At 37.7% G+C, this 14,685-nt stretch overlaps 1 protein-coding gene across 2 annotated transcripts in view; it reads right to left on the bottom strand.

Annotated features, from left to right (window-relative positions):
• Ofd1 (OFD1 centriole and centriolar satellite protein) overlaps positions 1–14,625 on the bottom strand; it is a 33,401-nt gene extending 18,776 nt beyond the window's left edge. For both annotated transcript variants that reach the window (XM_048336924.1, XM_048336925.1), the window contains exons 1-10: positions 14,235–14,625; positions 13,974–14,072; positions 11,480–11,680; positions 8,661–8,729; positions 8,544–8,574; positions 7,881–7,988; positions 5,460–5,596; positions 4,739–4,912; positions 2,533–2,639; positions 448–567 (exon numbers count right to left, since the gene is read on the bottom strand). In XM_048336924.1, the coding sequence (XP_048192881.1) occupies positions 448–567; positions 2,533–2,639; positions 4,739–4,912; positions 5,460–5,596; positions 7,881–7,988; positions 8,544–8,574; positions 8,661–8,729; positions 11,480–11,680; positions 13,974–14,072; positions 14,235–14,243 (1,055 nt within the window). In that variant the 5' untranslated portion in view covers positions 14,244–14,625. The remainder of the gene's footprint in view (positions 1–447; positions 568–2,532; positions 2,640–4,738; positions 4,913–5,459; positions 5,597–7,880; positions 7,989–8,543; positions 8,575–8,660; positions 8,730–11,479; positions 11,681–13,973; positions 14,073–14,234) is intronic.
• Positions 14,626–14,685: the final 60 nt, after the last annotated feature.

Consider the following 14,685-nt stretch of genomic DNA (forward strand, 5'->3'; position numbering starts at 1 on the left):
TTGTCTCTGGGGAGATGGACTATTGGGACTTTTCTGTCAAGGCTGGCCTGGAACCTTAGTCCTCCCAATCTCAGTCTCTCAGGGAGCTTGAGATGACAGGAGTATGCCATCCAGCTATGGGTTGAGGAGTTGTTCAAGCTTTTCTGCTTCAAAATTTGGGGGCCTCAAATTGCTAGCTTCTGCAGATCTCAGCTTTCCAATTAACCAGGATGAGCCACTGGTGCCCAGTTAAAATACAATTTGAAACTAGTGCTCTACCACTGCAAAAAATGATAAAATAAAGTTTGAAAGAACTATCCTAATTCAAATATGGGAAAGAATTGACCAAAAGTAGGTATTTGTTCAAACACTAAATTTTACTACCAAATATTAACATTATTTACACATCATCAGTTTTTGTCCCATGTCTACCTAATGAATGCAAACATGTTAATGAAAACTAATTACTTTAGAAGTTCACTCTTGAGTCTTTGGTCATAGGTCTCTTCGATGTTCTTTAAATTTTGCTCCCTTCTCTTAAGAGCCTCAGTCACATTTTTATTTTTTTCCTCCTGGAGCTTCTGCGTCCTGAAATGAACAAAGAATATATAAGGCAAAGAATACACTATCTCAGGTAACACATTTAGTTAGAAAAATAAGACACAGCTCACCAGATTAAAGCTATTATGTTACCATTACCAGGAGAAGTGGAAAGAGAAAGAGTCAGAATTCAGTTTACAAACTCACCTAGTGAGAACTAGGGAGGGAACTGGGTAGAGGCACCAGGATTGCAGCATTTCTGCAAGACCAAAGCAGTTCATCACAGAAGCTAAACACAAATTAGTCATAGGTGATAAATGGCCATAATCAATTTAGGGATAGAAGCATGCTATTATGAGCTACAAAGTCACAAACAAGTTATGTAATGTACTTAGGGGCTTGTCTCTTCTATTATATTGTTGCTAACTATGAAATCTGATCCATTAGTTCATAAAACAAAGTGGAAGGTTTGTTTCAATTATTTAAAAATTGATTTATGTAAACTGAACAGTGCTGAGAGAAGAGAAGAAAGATGAATGGTGGATAATCCCAGCTAGAGGTAGAGATCCAAGGGGACTGTAGTTTAAGGCTGGAGTGTCTTCTTCCTATGCATTTACTCAACAAGGTCTTGCAGTGAGACCTTTTTTGTGTGTTGGTTATGCATCTTGAACTTGGGGCTTGAGCTCTTTTGCTCATGGCTAGTGCTCTACCACTTGAGCCACAGCTCCACTTCTAGGTTTTTGTGATTAATTAGAGATTAAAGTCTCACAGATTTTTCCTTTCTGAACTGGTTTTGAACCACAATCCTCAGATCTCAGCCTCCTGAGCATCGAAGAGGATTTCAGGCATGAGCCACTGGTGCCTGGTTGCAATGAGCTTTAAATCAATAGTAATGCCAATTCATGAGCAAAGTCAAGGGGTGGGTTTTGTTCACAGCTGCTGCTGAGATTAAGCCAAGAAGAAAATCACTATGTATCTACTACCTCTGCTGGCTAATCTGAAAAGGCCTGAAGCAGTAAACTACATTTATTTCACTTCAATGTTCAGAAGGGAAGCAGACTAGAGAAAGTGATTATATAATCACCGAGTCTTTGCCAAAATTTTGTTCTTTTCTTGCTTTCTCTTTTATCAGTACCTTGTTAGTACTGTCCAAAAAGAAAGGTAGATAAAAGAAATCACAAAAATTGAGCCTGTAGAAGTAAGAAAATTACAGAAATAAAGATGGAGATAATTTCCTTAATGTCCTGAGATTCCTGGAGTATCCATGAGAAAGTGTTAATTAGTAACAGATTCCAAATAAGAAAGCTTACTGTACACACTACACAAATGTCCTTGCTATCAATCCCAGGTAAGATTTGAAGGATGAAACGTGCTCACTTAGAAAACACAAGTAGCATACACTATGAAAACTAGTTTCACCCAGTACAAGTCAGTTTTCTGAGTTGCAAAATAGGTAAAAAGGCAGCAGAGGCCTGGGTATCTGGAATTCAGTTACATACCCGAAATGATCAAGTTTGAATGACTGAAGATAACTGCAAAATATATGACCCATTCAAGTCTTTTTTTTTTTTTTTTTGGCCAGTCATGGGCCTTGGACTCAGGGCCTGAGCACTGTCCCTGGCTTCTTCCCGCTCAAGGCTAGCACTCTGCCACTTGAGCCACAGCACCGCTTCTGGCCGTTTTCTGTATATGGGGTGCTGGGGAATCGAACCTAGGGCCTCGTGTATCCGAGGCAGGCACTCTTGCCACTAGGCTATATCCCCAGCCCCCATTCAAGTCTTATTATCTTCTCCAATGAGGGGATTGCATGATGGTTTTCACTTAATGGCTATTTCACAGGTAAAACCCTACTTTTTGTTTCTCCTAATTTGTACCTTTGGAAGCTAGGGGATATCAACTTCATAACTAAAAACTCTACTTGGCAATCAGAACTAGAGTATTTAGACATATATTTAATAAAACCTTCTCATCTCATTCTGAATAACTGAAATGAAAATACACTACAGTACTTACAATTCAAAAGTATCAAGTCTTTGTTTCAATTCTATTTCTCTGCTTCTTAGTGATTCCAAATCTTTTAGTAGAAGCTGCCTTTGAACATAAATTTCCTTTGTTTCAATCTGCATAAGAAAACATTAATTTTTGTAAACAAGCAAAATAGATTCCAGAAAAATCAAAGAACGTATGGACATTTAGGGCAACTAATTTACCTTCAAGAGATTTCAATTCAAAGTTTGCTCTGTGTCTATTCTACTTACACAAATACACACAAAATTAGTCCCCCACTGCTAAACAACATTATTCTACATTCCTAAGAACCCCTGTCTAACCAGCTATGAAATTCCAAAAAGAGAATCACAAAGGTAACTGGTGGTGGTGATGGTGCTGTCTGGATTTTTCAGTTCATGGGTCATTCTGACTCAATGATAGCAAGCTCACATGAATGATGGGGACATGCTTCCATTTGGAAGCTCACTGAGCAAGGATTTGCTAGCTTCTTGCCATCTGTCAACCAGCAACTGGAGAGCTAGACATTCCAAAGCAGGCAGATAATGTCTCCATCTTTTAAGGCTCTTACCATTTTGTCAGAGAGAGAGAGAGAGAGAGAGAGAGAAACAAGTAATATACTATGATATAATTACATAATTGAATGAAGCACATAAAGACTGATAAAAGAACAAGACCTAGCTGGGTGCTGGTGTCTCACGCCTGTAATCCTAGCTATTAAGGAAGCTGAGATCTGAGGATCCCAGTTCGAAGCCAGCTCAGGTAGACAAATTTGAGAGACTCTTATCTCCAATTGGTCAGCGAAAAAGATGGAAGTGGCGGTGTAGCTTAAGTGGTACAGCGTTATTCTTGAGCAAAAAAGCTAAGAGGGAAAGGCCCTGAGTTCAAGCCTCAGTACCAATACCATACAAAACAAAACTGAAAAACAAGGAACAAGGTGTCAAGGAAGACTTGACTGAGGTGAGATTCTAGCAGTGTTTGGAGGACAGTACAGTCTTATCAAAGAAAGAAGTGGACAGGTATCCCAAGTGAAGGAATAAAGGCCGGATGTTTAGGATAACAACCATTAACACTTTTGGATAACAGTAAATAAATGGGGATCTAGTCAGCCACTTACCCTGATGAAGTTGTTAGTCTAAATATAATCCAGTCTCTCAAAGATCTCTGCTTCCAAAGTCTACTTTTATAACCTAAATATGCCCAATGTCTAGAAATACTGGACAACATTATGGAGGGAGGTCCATTTCATGTTAAATCACAAGATCATGTTAAATAATGAAGGACCAGGATTTCCTAAAGAGCAGATCTGATCTTTCCTGCTGATGCACACTCCTTGCCACTTTTCAACTTCTCTCCTGCACATTCATTTTCCTAGGCAATGAGACCAAAGGGCTATGTGGATGAGCCTCTCAGCCCTGAACTCCTCTACTCTCAGAGACCTTCACCTTCAACCCCTCTGTGGCTCCTTCGAATAGATGCATACTGACCTGCACCCAGTTTCCCCTGGAGCTCTCACCCAGCAATGTTGAGCTCTTGGTCTGGTCTCACTCTTCCACCTGCCAGTCTATCTCTTGGTCCCTTTGAGGCTACCAGGTGGCCCTCAATTTCCCCCAGATAAGAAGCCACTCATTCTTTCTTCTGGCTCCCTTCACTATTCAGCAGAGCCCCCAAAGACTTCCAAATCACAGGCTGTCTTGCTCAAGTCAGTGGAATTAAACTCTGCTCCCAAAGCACTTTTTCCTTTTGACCTTTACTGAAAGGGATGGAAAAAGGTGCTTATAAATTATAAAGTTTTCTGCAAGTGAGAGAAACTTCATCTCCAAATGCATGGTTTACTCTCTTACTCAGAGCCTGTATTAGCTAGAATCTCAACTCCACTCAGCAGTCCTCTCTGCTTTAAACCTCTGCTTTCCTCTCTCCCGAGGAGTGCTACTCTATCTCGAAGCCTCAACTCAAATCCCTATCACTATTCCCAATCTGCCTGAAAGAATGGAGTTTATTAGTGTGTATACATTGCCTGCTCTCAGTGAGGCCATTCACCCTACAAGTCTTTCCTTTCCACCATCTCAGAGGAAAATGTCTGCATAAGGCCCAGCATTCTCTGCATATTTGGCCCCGGTTTTCACTGTTTCCCTACAGCCTTGGTCCATCAACTTGCCCACCTTGTGTCTGCACATTAAATCAACATAACAACAGTATTTTACAATATTACCTCTTGATGTTTCTGAATTCTTTCAAGAGAATTCTTTTCCTGAGAAATGATTGCTTCCATTTTGGCTTGATAAGTTTTCTCAAAATCTTTCCGATATTCAGCAATTTCTCTCTCATATTTTCGTTTCTCTTCTATTTTAATTTTGGTTATTTCAGTTTCTTTAAAATACTTCAACTGCAAATTAATCACAAAAAATTGAAAATACAGTACATACAGAAACATTCTCTTTATGGTTAAGTTTAATATTAATGCTATCTAAATGTAGCATGTTTAATTTAACACACTTTTTAGTGTTAACCCATCCACTGTACTGTAGGATTCAATCCAAAGGCATTAACAAATGGAATCAATTGAAAATAAAAATAATATGTGCAGCACTATAGTATTCTAGTCTTTAATAAAAGGCCCTAGACTGGTGCTAGTGGCTCAAGTCCATAATCCTGGCTACTCAGGATGCTAAGCAGTTCAAAGCAAGCCAGACAGAAAAGTTCATGATTCTCTTATCTCTAACCACCAGAAAACCAGAAGTGGAGCAGTGGCTCAAAGTGGTAGACCACTAGCCTTGAGCAAAAGGGCTCAGGGATGGTGCCTAGGCCCTGGGTTCAAATCCCACAACCAACAAAAAAAGTCCTAGATGTTTTCTCACATAATAGAAAATTAAGATATTAGAAAACAAGTAAACTTATCATTTGCATTAAAATCTACAAAAGATACAACCTACCTTCTGACACATTTCTTTATGAAGCTGATGTTGGACTTCTTTCTTATATTCATTTAATTTTATCTCTAAAGATTCTAGCTTTGCACGTTGAGGATGAACATCTGCAAACTGCTCATCAATATGTTGAAGCTTCTCCGCTAGCAAAAGACAACACATAAAATTGGGATATTTAGCCTCATTCAGATGTGGGAGATAAAAAAAACAGATAGTACATATGGAGGAAAGTACAAGGGTGTCGGCCATGTACTTTGAAATTTATTTAAAAATGAGATGGGGTAATGGATCAAAAGATAAGTGATGGAGTAGGTATAACATAAATTTCATGGTGAGTTCTAACACTGCAAAACAGCTTCAAATTTAATGCATATCTGAAAATGTTCATAATAAATGTCATGTTGGGGAGGCAGCAATAAATATAGTTTCAATTAGGAATTATCAGATTCTGTTCTCAGTTTCTAAGTGCCAAGACACTAACTGGACTTTTTTCTTTTATGTTTTTGGTGCTAGTGCTGGCACTTAAACTTCAGAGCCTGTAGTGCTGTTCTTTAGCCTTTTTTGCTCAAGGTTGGTGCTCTATCACTTGAGCCACATTTACCTTTTGGTGGTTAACTGGAGATAAGTATCTCACGGACTTCCCTGTGTGGGCTGACTTTATTTAAATCGTGATCCTCAGATCTCAGCCTCCTGAGTAGCTAAGATTACAGGAGTAATCACCGGCACCCAGCTACTAAATACAGTTTGATTAAAGTTGGCATACACATTCAAAGCAATGACTTCAAAGTAAGCAAAGACCATATATTTTAATCCCTCCATAAATGCCCATATAGTTAAAGTGACTTCTAAAAGGTTAGACAACTATAGCATAACTGGGCCTAAAGTAAGGCCTGCCGATTCTCCCATGCCAGTGTTCCTTCTAGAAAGCCAATGGCCCTCAAACCAACTATGGAGTAGAATCTGCCAAAGGACTCACTGCAAACCTGAAAACAGAATACGATCTCAATCATGGATGATACTACCAGCACCAGAAAAGCCTGAACAGGTGGGCAGAAGTAGAATAAAACAATGGCAGTGTTTGTCTACAGTAGTTAATTTAGACATGTTTCCCAGCTACTTTTTTGCATTTGCCAAATTATTTCTAACTGCAGTCTAAAACAAGACTTTTTTTGGCCACAGGTGGCCCCCTGAGTTCTTGAAATGGAGCAATTCTGAACTGAGATATACACTAAACATAAAGAATATACCAGATTTCAAAGAATTAGTACAAAATAATTGTAAAATGTCTCACAAATATTTTTGAGTAAATGGTGAAATTTTAATGTATTTTGTTAAATAAAACACATTGTTAAAATGAATGTCATCTGTTTCTATTTACCATTTTTAATATAATTACTAAAACTTGAAAATGACATCAGTTGCTTACATTATTATACAGCACTGCTTTACAGTATACATATAATATACCCCTCATGTAATTTAAAACTACATTTAGAAGACCTAGTTATTCAATATAGTTTTTTACAAATTACAAAATATAGGTGCTACTATTATTTAAGAGTAAGGGGAGGGCTGGGAATATGGCCTAGTGGTAGAGTGCCTGCCTTACATACATGAAGCCCTGGGTTCGATTCCTCAGAACCACATGTATAGAAAAAAGCCAGAAGTGGCGCTGTGGCTCAAGTGGTAGAGTGCTAACCTTGAGTAAAAAGAAGCCAGGGAGAGTGCTCAGGCCCTGAGTCCAAGCCCCAGGACTGGCAAAAAAACAACAACAACAAAAAAAAACCATAACAAAGAGTAAGGGTAAACTAAGAAATGGATTTTTATCTCTGCTAAGGAAAAAAATGAAAGGGAAGGACGATATTACAGATAGACTTCATAAAAGAAAAGCTCGAGATCAAATGACTATAAAAAGTTCTATCTGGATCATGGCCCAGAGAAGATCTAAGACTCTAATATTAGTTCTGACCCAGACTATGTGTTTCCAAGATGTTCTTCCTCTGAGGACCTCAATTTCCTCAAGCATAAAGAGAAATGATAAGCCAATGACTTCTCTAGCTCTTGGCAAAGCAAATAGTCTATGATGTTCTAACTTAATGTTCACTGTAAAATAGCCACGGCCTGAGGAATAACCTCCAAATTGAGAGCGATTAAACCCAACAAATGAGGAAGAATGTGCCCCTTGGCATCCCTGAATGATTTGCTCACTGTGAGCATGGCATTCAGGAAGACAAGGATGGCACTGGAAAGCAATGCCTGATCTTTTTCAGCAATATGATTCTAAAATAAATGAGTTATCTTGTCACCTACAGATTGTATCTCTGCACTTTAAGGAATATACACACAATAAGATGAGGTAATATCCTTCCTTCAAAAAAAAAAAAAAGAAAACAGCAGAACTGAAATTACTACAGAAGGCTTAATTACCAAGAGAATCTTTGGTAAGAAATGTTGAACTTGTCTGAGTTTCCACATCACAAATCTCTTTAGCTTGGTGAAATTCTGCCAGTTCTCTTAAGAAATTCATTAAGAAACCTAGAAAACACAATGTATAGTTTGGTTTTAGAAATTTCATGAAACTACTGCTCAGTCACTCTTCATGAATTTTGGTTTTCTAATATGAGGGTTTTTTTTTTACATTATTTATCTTTTAAGAATGATCACCATATGAAGTGTGGTTTACTTATCAAGTAATGTTAGAGTCAGCCAGGAAAAATTAAATGATTTAAGTTAATTTTCCTACTCGTCTCCCTAAAAATTATATGCTTCCTATTTTAGGCTCAAAAAGTACATACAACTGAGCACCACTGGTTCATGCCTACACCCCTAGCTACTCAGGAGGCTGAGGTCTGAGGATCTTGGTTTGAAGCCAGCCCCAGCAGGAAAGTCCACGAGACTCTTCACTTCACTTAATCACTAGAATACCAGAAGTGCAGCGGTGGCTCAAAGTAGTAGAGGGCAAGCCTTAAGTGAAAAAACTCAGGGACCATGTCAGGACCTCAGTTCAAGCTCCATGACTGACCCCCCCCAAAAAAACCCAAAAAGTACATAAGAACTCTTGCTAATTTTTATAAAGGTGAAGGCTTTTACCTTTTTGGTTTTCTTTATCAAATGTAGAAATCTGTCAAAAGAAAGTATTTTATCTTTATTAAACTATTCAGTTGTAATTAACAAGGCAAAAAGGTTATAAAAACTAAATAATCATACCATTGATTTGTAGAGAGTGGAATTGGGGCTGATTTTAATGAGCTGTAACAGATCGTGCATAGTAAATACCTACCGGGGAAAAGAAAAATTAAGTTGTCATACTTGTATGTTAATGTTTAAATGAGAAATTAGGATATGCTTCTTCATATGAAATTTAAAATAGTGCTTCTGATTAAATGAGATTAAAATTATGCTAATAAAACAGAACTGAAGGGTTTTTTAAACTGTTAAATTACAACAAACACATTGAAGGTAAAAGAATAAAATACTTTTTAATCCTGTAATTAACTTCCAAATACTTTACATCAAAGATGGTATGCTTAATGGCATATCATTAATGTAGCAGAAATTACAGAAATAGTTAATGCTTTACAGATAACACTCAAAGAGCCAATATATATGAGAAAATTTCAAGGTCATTACATTTTAAAAATATAAGTGAGCTAAATTTTTACTATTCTCACAACCATGAATGACTAACGTGTACCTAAACCATTTTTAAACAGGTATTTTGGATATACGGGGATTTTGCTGTTGCTGTTTGGTGGTACTGAAAATTGAACTCAGGGTCTTGTGCTCTGTAGGCTGGCACTCTACCACTTGAGCCATACCTCCAGCCTGTTTTCACATGACATTACATTATTGTCAAGAAAGGGTCTCATTTATGCAAGCGCTTTCCCAGGCTTTAACCTGATGTGCTGGGTATGGCAGTTCCCAGCCACTGTGCTTCCTTGTAGTTGGGATAAAAGGTATGTACCACTTCACTCACTCACCATTATTTGAGACAGAGTCTTAAAAGATGTTTGCCTGGCCTCGTCTCAAACCATATAACTCCAAGCTCTGTCTTCCAAGTAGGGTTCTGGTTTTGGGGGGGGTACTTGAGATTTGAACACAGAGCCTTGTGCTTGCAAAGCTACACTTTAATATTTGAGTCACACTCCAGCCCTAGGTATTCTTTATATTTCTCCTATAGTATGTATTACTATATTATTTACTATAGCTACCCCTAGAACAATGAAATAATTTGCTTTCATGTGGTTTTCCTTTAAAGAAAAGTTTCTGGGGCTAGAGGTACATCACAGGGGAATCTGCGTAGCAAGTTCATTGCCCTGAATTCAAAGGATAAATGAAAAGATCCCTGTATAGCATTTTATATTAATAGAAAACATTAAATAGAACATAATCTGATTTCATTATTGTTATAATGGTGATAAAACTATTAAACAGTAAGGAGAATTATTAAATGCATGATTAGAAATTTAGAGAATGAACTAAAAAGGAATCCTTAATGTGATGAATTTAGTACTTCATGAATAAATATAGCATACTTAATTTTCAAGCCTCCATTTAAATACTGACATCATTCTTATTTCCTTAAAATGTTTGGAATTTATAGACAGTGAAAAAGCAGGTGACCCAGCTCATCCAGAGTGAATATTAATGTAACCTATGGACTGCGACTGATAATAGCTTCACGGATTGTAGCAAATGGGTGAGAGGATATGGTAACTGTATTTTCCACTCAATTCTGCTACAAGCGTGAAATGGCTTCCAAAAAATTAATTCTATTAAACACACATGCTGAGAAAAAAATTGCTACAAAAAGTTTGCCTTTAAATAGGGCTGGGGAATATTTCAAACGGTAGAGTTCCTCCTAGAAAATGTTGAGGCCCTGAGTTCAAATCTCAAACCACACATTAAAAAAATGAAAAAAAAACAACTAAGAAAACAGTGTTATTAAAATAAAGTGTGATTAGGAAGTTCAATGGTGATGAAAATAGAGTTTAAGTCATTAGAAATGTGAAAAATAGCCAGTTACTGGTGGCTCAGACCTGTAATCCCAGCTACTCAGGAGGCCGAGATCTGAGGATGGTAGTTCAAAGCCAGTCCCAGCAGAAATGTCCCTGAGACTCTAAACCCCTGTTTAGTACCAAAAAGATGGAAATGGAACGGTGGCTCAAGTGGAAGAATGCCAATCTTGAGTGAAAAAGCTACATGGCAGAACCTAAGCCCTGAGGTCAAGCCTCAGTTCTGACACCAAAAAAGTGAAAAATACAAGACAAGTGTTTTAATATTTTATAATTTTCCAGGCTTTTAAAAATTGCGCATTGGGCTGGGGATATGGCCTAGTGGCGAGAGAGCTTGCCTCGTATACATGAGGCCCTGGGTTCAATTCCCCAGCACCACATATACAGAAAATGGCCAGAAGTGGCGCTGTGGCTCAAGTGGCAGAGTGCTAGCCTTGAGCGGGAAGAAGCCAGGGACAGTGCTCAGGCCCTGAGTCCAAGGCCCAGGACTGGCCAAAAAAAAAAAAAAAAATCGCGCATTGTTCATTTCTCTTTTACAAAGAAGAGAAATACCTAAAGAGACTGTAGCATAGTAAAAACAATCCACTTTAGGAATCGTTCACTGTGTTGCAACTGGTTGTTACATGATTGCGTTATCACTACATCTCTCTAGTCTGGTGCATCATTTGTAGCACATGTCACACTTCCACTGTGCCTGGCACAAAGGCTAGTTCACAGGAGACACTCAAAAGAAATGGCAGTTTGGAATCTAGTTAAACTACAGTCTATGTTAGACCAATTGTAACTCCAAAGCATTTAGTGATGTAACATCACTGCTTTAGAAAAGAGGAAGTGAAAAATTGAAACATTAATTAACAATTGGCTATGTAACAAATCCATGAAGGTAAGGTCCAATTTCAAAGACAAGAAAATTGGACCTACCTATAAGATACTTAACTCAAGTATACAGAATGTTATAATTATCAGAGGAAGAAATGGATAGTACAAAATTCAAACATAGAAAGACGTTACCTTTTCTTTTGACAAACCACTTTCTGGAAAGAAAACAGAAAGTGAATATTCATAGCCGCATCTTTGTAAATGATCTGCTATTATAGCATTAGACGCGCCTACTAAGAGGGAGCTGCCTTCCACTGATATGGACTGAGGCTTCAATTCTCCACTCAACACAGGATGTACCAATTCCTGAATTAGCTGATTTCGGAGATGTGTCTAGAAAGACAGGGACAAAAAAAATTCAGCAGGACTGTTTCACTGGAAATATACACAGGTTTGTCATGTTAAATAAAAATCCTTTTATTTCCAGAATGGGTCTAGATCCATGACCAGGAGTTAAGAACCACTCCGTGCACAATCTATCTTACACTGTGAGATAAGTAGCCTGGTAGGTTTGGGCAAAAGCCTTCTTTCCCCAACTACCTGATGCTTGGTATTAAAATATCAAGTAAAGGATAATTTTGTTACTTCATCACACCTCTGTGGAATGTTGGAAGCTATGAAAAGAACACTGAGTCAATCCAATTTACTGGGCACATTGATTATAGTAAAACTGGGTTCCTAAGAGAATGCATACAGAAAATTAGTAGGCCCAAAGAAGTCTAAGAATGCATAGTGTATTTACATTTAAGCCACTGCAAAGACTATTAATTTTCTCACAATTTATAAGTGAGGAAAACTAGACCCACAGTAGATTATTTTCTCAAATTTACAACAATGGCATTATTATTTTTTCAAACTTTAAGAAAAATCCTCTAAATCAGACTACCAGATGTTTAAATCTATTTTGTATATAGTTTGGACATACACAATTGAGCTGAGTGTATTAGAAAATTATTTAGATTCATGAGATCAGCAGGAAATAATATATAATTCATACTACTGCAACAAAAGCAAGCAACAAATAAGAGTTCTTACTTACCCCTTTTTTAGAATGGCACATAATTACCAGGATAGAATGGGACTTACTATATATCTAAAATTCAATGCATTTTTAAAGTATTCACTTTATTGTTTTTATAAAGGTGATGCACAAGAGGAATTACAATTACATGAGTCAGGTAACAAGTACATTTCTTTTTGTCCTTTCTATATTTAATATGGACATGTAAAATGAATAAAATATACATGCTCAGTCTCATCTGAAACAATTAACTACTTGAAATCATAAGCAAAAAAAGAGAACAGTATCCAACACAAGAAAATTTAGAAGTAGTTTAATCAATTACATTTGTATCATACAGAGGGAGTGGTGTATTAAGGCTCAGCTTAATTAATAAGCTGATTTAGGGTGTCTAACATACAGGATAAAACATAATATAAGCAGAATGAAAGAAAAGAGTAGAAAAAAATGAATCACATAAGATGATTTCCCATTTTTACAAACACAAAAAGCTTATAATTTTAGTACTTATGGGAATCACAAAAATGGACCTTCTCAGGATCTTCTCAGTAGCCAATGAAGAAGAGAAGTCTATTCAGAATTAAATTTTGGAATGTCTCCCAAATAAAAAGCATGAAAGACAATTACTATGATTGTAGGGAGGAGTGCAAGAGAAGAAACTTTGTAAGTACTCAATCTGTGCCAGTTATTAATATGAGACTATAAAAATTAGCTCATTGTAAGAAGGTAAAAATTGTGGGGAAAAATAACCTGGCTTGGAGAACTAGTAAATGAAGACAAATTAAAAAAAAAGTAGAAATGAAGAAAAAGTAAAAAAAAAAAAAATCTATCCTGTCATTGATGAAGTTGGAATAATAAAAAGTGAATAGCCAGTCATGCCATATCTGTAAACAAGTCCAAAGGAGGATAATGGGGAAAAAAGGATATGATTGGTTAATATCAATTATGACAGCAGATATGAAGTAAAACACTACAAGTGTGGAGAAGAGGGTGGGAAAAGTTAGACTAACTTTCTTTAATTTCCTATGTTAAATGTAAATACACTTTTTGAAATGTATATTGTAAAACAAATCCGTTGAGCTAAGCCCATTCGTTGCTGTTAATGCAAATATAAAATGTACTAACAGGTATGCACTGTAATATGCAATATTCATGGATTCCAAAATGTTTTTTAAATTGTTCCTTAAATTGTTCTACAGTGAGCAATACATTTATTTAGTGTTTTCCACACAGTGTCAATCAATGTACTTTGTCATCCAAATGTACTACAGAAGCATTTATCAATTCAGGAACCTGTAACAGATTTATATAACAAGTGCAATCTGATTCAAATGTGTTCATGACATGCTATCTTAATGTTATCTCAGTAAGTGTATTATTTGAATATGCTTTTGTTTCAAGCTCAACATTGTCTATACAACAATTGTTCTATAATTTTTATTATAGACTTTAATTTAATTGTTATATAAAATGTAATTCAATGTTCTATATAACGCTTTAAAAAAAAAAACAAGGGCTGAGTGAATTTAGATGTGGGCTACCTGTTATAGGTTTTACAGCTAACGCTTACACAAGTTATGGCATAGACATGCCTAAATCTGATACCTTAAGTGTGTCCAATACACCTCGATCCTTAAACGTCTGGTACAGCTTTTTGCGCAGTTCATCTTGACTCAATACATCACACTTGGGGGGCATGCTGGACTGGAAGAGAAAATGGTTACGAGTTACCTGGCAGGTACAGGGGACGGGAATTTCTGAAAACAAGCCTGTGGTCTCCCGGGAAACCCTGAGGTGCCTAGCTTTTAACGAATACAAACAAGTCTTCATGTCTGCCTGTCCCCGCTCAGTGACAATGTGAGCTACCTGGGCCATCTACCGGTATCTGCTTCCTCCTGGGCCGCCCAGCCGTAAGCGGAGTTTAAGGTTCAGATCGGGGTGCGGAGTCATGAGGAGAAGGAAGCCCTGTCTTCAGAGCTCGGCTTCTTGGCTCGGTGAGTTGGGAGAAACCAGGCTCTTTAGCCTGCCGCTCTGCCTAGGGATCGGAAGTGGAATGTGGGTAAACACGCACACTTCCTTTCCGCGCAAGGCTAAGGGAGCAGCCGAGCCGGGACACCCACGAGACTTCCAAACGCAGCAGGAAGGCGGAGACTAAGCCGAGAAGTGGGGTCCAGCCCCCCACCAGGGCCTCCGAGCTCTGACGGCTCAGATCTTAACCGGCTCCACCCCCGAGCATAAAAGCACCACCCGCCTTTGTGTGGAGGGCAATGACGTAAGCCCAACCGTCCCAGTCCAACCAGAAACCCCGCCTAGATCT

This window comes from Perognathus longimembris, chromosome 28, assembly GCF_023159225.1.
Source record: "Perognathus longimembris pacificus isolate PPM17 chromosome 28, ASM2315922v1, whole genome shotgun sequence".
Taxonomy (NCBI): domain Eukaryota; kingdom Metazoa; phylum Chordata; class Mammalia; order Rodentia; family Heteromyidae; genus Perognathus; species Perognathus longimembris.